General features: G+C 37.5%; 1 protein-coding gene across 1 annotated transcript; it reads right to left on the reverse strand.

Moving 5' to 3' along the window:
- Positions 1-647: 647 nt before the first annotated feature.
- Positions 648-3885, reverse strand: LOC132549477 (carbohydrate sulfotransferase 1-like). The gene is made up of 3 exons (XM_060213416.1): positions 3749-3885; positions 2283-2474; positions 648-1368 (listed from the first exon to the last, which is right to left on the reverse strand). The coding sequence occupies exons 1-3, from the start codon at positions 3883-3885 to the stop codon at positions 648-650; spliced, it is 1050 nt and encodes a 349-aa protein (XP_060069399.1).
- Positions 3886-5023: the final 1138 nt, after the last annotated feature.

The following is a 5023-nucleotide window of genomic DNA, read 5'->3' on the forward strand; positions in this document are numbered from 1 at the left end:
AGGCCTATATTGCCTAACTACACTACAGCTTACAAAGAAGACATTGCCGATTTAAAAAATATTTTCTGCAAACTTGAAACCTGGTTCTAAAGCATACATCAACAAGTCACATAGGTCAATTTATCTTGTTGTTGATGTATCCTGATAGTTAAAGATGACAATCGACAATATATAGTTATTTTCTGGATTTTATTTACAAAACTACATTTTTCCATTCTGGATAGTAACCATCCTGCATCAACAACCTTTGTATTTACCTGTAGCAATTGGTTCGACATTCTAGGGATTGTTCCAAATATGACGATTTGTTTGCACTATGAAGGTGTTGAGAGATATAGGCTGTTCAAGCTTTTGGGGAGATTTAATTTCCATCATAATGATTTCTGTTGATGATGTACTATTTCTTTGCTGGTCGTGAATGTGCCTGACAGTTCTGTGTTCATGACTTTGTCATTTGGAAACGTAGCAATATTTAATTGGATTCACAAATATTTACAAAGCAGGTGTCGCCGATGAAGCGGAAGACTTACCGTCAATCACATTTTCTTCCGAACCTTTTTATTTTCATGAGTTTCCTTGTTCATAATCATTTTGTTCTTATTTTGTAATAGCTTCATCGAATTGGTGTTTGAAGTAATATTCTTCGTTTAAAGTGCTATTTGTGGATATCCTATTTCTGAATACAAGTGTGAACAAGCTTTGTCAGTTTCTTTTAGGACATTCTCTTTTATTTTATTTCGCCAAGCAAAAGCAGTTTCCGTCGAATTTCGACGATTTGTGTTACCAGCCTCCCCTTTTTCAGAAGAGGAAGTCATCTTTGTTAGGCGGAGTTGTTCATATGCGTTATAATCGTAACCAGCAAAATCATAGATTTTCCTGACTGTTTCTATTGGATTTGTTGTAATATCCTCGTAAAATACGGTGTAAATTCTTCCTGGATGAACTTCTTTCAATTTTCCTGATTCAATGTAATCATAAGTCATTTTGTTACACAAAGAGATGGCACCAAAACCCCAATTAAGCTGCGCCCTTGAGTTCATAATGGCTCTTGGATCCCTTAAGAGATAAATTATTTTTAAGTTTGAGAATGTATCCAGAAGGTTTGAGGCGAAACTGATACTTAACCTTGGCTCTTTTATAACAATTGAACTACGCATTGAACAATGCCGTTCATATTTTTCCGGGCAACCTTTCCAATTTCCATTACATTCTGGAAAGGCAAGCTTCCATCTCCGATCATTTATTGATAGTATGCCTCGAGATTTCATATGTTGCCAGGTTCTGAGCTGGTCCTGGTAATGTCGAGCGTCACAATTATATACCGCTCGTAAAACATCCAATGCCTTGTTATCAGTCCCGTTTGCAATCCTGCGGAAGCAGCATAAAAGAAAATTAGATTTTTTACTTGTATTTCGACCTGAGCTATAGGTTATCAAGCAAATACCAAATGAGAACAAATGTTAAAGTAAACCATCATACTGTGGCGAGAAAGAATGATTAAAACAATGCTACGACAAGATGTTATCGACACTATCAAAATTATTAAATATGTCTAATTATCGATTGTATCGTGATTATAATCATTCGGCGGGCGTCTAAGAAACACAAAAACGAAATACAAATGAGCCATGATCGCCTCAGACGATACTATCCATACATATTGTATCGTTTACATTTTCGAGGCTTTTTACGTAATATTTGAATGGTCATATGTCCAGGTCCCGCATCCAGCCCACCGCTGGAACGGGATAGTATCTAGAATTTCCGTTCATACAGTGTCCTTTTTTAAAATACATTTATCCAAATATCAGGGAATACAGGTCCATCTTCTTATCACCAATACTGACTACTATATCCAGATTGTCACATACTGAAGAGGGCACAGCGTTACGTCTCTTCGACTAATATCAAACCGAACTACTTTTAACGTGGCAACCGAAGTTTTCATACGAATTCCGCAGGGCGAACCATAAGTCGACCGTACAAATCGCTATTGGGACGATGGCCGAACGAAGATAGCAGTCCATCGTATTGTCAGCAGAAGCTTCATTCAAACTCAAATTCGGTGTGACTATGAATAGGACAAACGATTCATCGACGCTTCCTTATACGTGATTTTTTTTTCAGTCCGAGAAATGTCACATTCCCAAATGAGACCAAGGTGAATAACAAAGGAATCTTCCGAAATGCTAAAGAGCATCAAGAACGTCTAATTTCATATCGCACAAGGACATACAATTCCCTATTAAGAACATTGTGACAACTATAGGATTTCTACAAACCTGCAAGACGCGTCCTCCATACTGCACATATAGCCTGGTTTGAAGTAGTGTAACATTGACATCTTGTGAAGTGGTTCATAAACGTAAAAGGAGTCATTCCGAAGCCCAAGAATTTCACCTACAAATGTTGTTCCACCTCTTAAATATCCAATAAGAAGTATGTTATATGGAGTGGGGGACCCAGAAAACCACCTGTAAAATGATGAGTATTAATTTACTGTAATTGCGTATCAACCTTAAAAACACACTTTTATGTAAAAAAAAAAAAGCTGTTAAAAGACCATCCGATAAAGGAACGTGTAAATTTATATAGCAAAGTTAATTGAAAAAAAACCTGATTACGAGGGTCATTAGTTCATCAAACAGTCAGAAGACTTGTATGTATTTTTCACATTTATTGAAAATGTCAAGAAACACTAGGTGAGGTTAAGTTCCCGAAAATTTCTTCAACCAATGATGGTTTTTACTCGATGAAATATTAGATAACTTTATTTTAAATGCCACGCCCTTTCACCTAAAATCATATCTTGCTGAAGTGGGACGAGGTGATCACTCAGGTGTAGTGTTCTGGTAGATGTTATCAAGCTGTTTTACTACTATTTATGCTCACATGTAAGATACCAATCCCTTATGCAGCGAAGCTAGCGGAGGTTTGCGTGACAACGCCAATGAGAGGGTGCAGTCAATAAAAAAGATAGGAATTTTGACTAGGATTTAAGCAGTGCATTCACAAAAACTCTCAAAGATCACCACCACTTCAGACAGTTCAGAAGTCGTATTTGATGGACGAGATAAAGAGAAAGTTTTCATAAAATAATATCGTCGATCATCGATGTGAATATATTAAGATTATTAGGGTTTGTGTACACTAGTCCTTTCCAACCGGTTGAATATTTTAATGGAAATTACTACAAGTAGGTCAGGCCTCAAAAGAAAATATTTCTAGATGTGAGAGATACGATACCGAAGGCATCATATGTCAACAGTATCCTTTGTTATTTTGTTTACAGGAATTTTACATAGAGGAAATAATACAGTGTTTAAAAAAGAACAGTCAAACAAAATAATAATAAATCGTCTCATTCGTGTAAAGTCCTTCATGAAAATGTACCCGACAGTTTTCCTATCGTGTTTAATGAAACTAGAACATTTCGATATATTTTCCCCCCAGCGATGTTAGGAAGGAAAACTCCATTTTCACTTAAACTATAACATTGAAACACAGGTGTGGTCAAAGTGGAATCGCTGAATGAGGACTTTTCAAAAGCCCGACCTTTTGGCCATATTATCAAATTTTGTTGTTTTCTTTATTTGTGGAAAAAACATGGAATGGAACTCTCGTAAAATATCGATTCAAAGAAAATGAGTTCGAAAGAATGTTCATGTCTCTAAACAACGTTCCTCTCGTGAATGAAGAAGATATTATTCTAAGTGACATAACAAGCATGATGCATTTGTTTACTTACCAGTAAGAGTTCATTCCGAGTAATTTGATCATGTCGGTTTCCTCGTTGATTCGTAAACCATAGTACAGACACAGCAAAGCTAAACAAACAAGTAATATTCTAACACGATATAAACGCAACCAGTTGCTACGCGACATTGTTTTTCCATGAAGAATCGTACTTAACACATACGATCTAATTATACAACGACATGTGGGCTCACTCAGGTGTATACATACCGCTGACTGTACCTGGTTTCAAGCTCTGGGAGAGCTGTCCAGCGAAGAACACACAGGTGAGAGCAATGACAGGTGAGCACCCGGTGACGTGAGGGGACCAGTGGACCGGAACGGCAGAGGCTGACGTCGGCGGGCGCACGGGTTGTCGCCCGGTACGCCGTAGCGGCGTTTGGGAACGCCGGAGCCTCTGCGTTGCTATCCTCACGGCACCGAGTGACTAACTACATAGATATCTTTGGGTGCCCACATAATAGGACGCACTGCCCTGTTGCTACTGGTCTTTTATCTGTTTTGCAAATAAACTGTGGAAACTGTCAGAGATAGCGTTGGTTTATTTGTCAGAACATTTACTCCTGGAGGTTCGAACGCCTTTGTACGCCAGAACCCGGAAGGACAACGGTGGACCACAGACAGTAAACCGTTACAATACCGATGAACGTGACATCTTAAGGCTATGACCCTTTGCCGAGACATACCAGAGTCTATGAAAATGGTAGTTACTACTTCCTTCTATAAGTCTAATAAAAGTGTGACAATTGGTTTTCTCGTTATCAATATAGTATTGGCAGATGGGAGGAATTTAGCGTTGTAAATCTAAACAAACAAGTAAACAACATTAAATAAACAAATATCCATATCGAAATGAAAATGGATAAATTGCGGAAATAATTGTTTAATTCGCCGCATCCATGTTGTCTACGTTTCTTCCAGTTTTATGAGCACAAGGTCCTTTCTGTCGATCCATTGGGCATAATCAGTAAATATGGAAATATCAATAACAGCATATTGAATGAGAAAATCTGCACTAAATGATTATTTTAGAAACAAAAAGTTTCGGTCAAAGGGAAATCTGGCTTTATTTTACCACCCAAACATGTTACGTCTATGACTGATCCTGGCTGTTTAAGACTCAGATAAAAACTACACTTTCGATAATGCATTATTATCAAAATTGTTTTCAAATTTCCGTAATGCTGAAATGTTTAAAGCTGGCCATCTTTGTTCATTGCTACCTCGAGGTTTTCCTAATTTGTAAAAGTTTCCAGTAGTTTTTTTC

The sequence above is a fragment of the Ylistrum balloti genome, unplaced genomic scaffold (assembly GCF_031769215.1).
Source record: "Ylistrum balloti isolate Yb309-2 unplaced genomic scaffold, AGI_CSIRO_Ybal_v1 Utg370058, whole genome shotgun sequence".
In the NCBI taxonomy this organism is placed as follows: domain Eukaryota; kingdom Metazoa; phylum Mollusca; class Bivalvia; order Pectinida; family Pectinidae; genus Ylistrum; species Ylistrum balloti.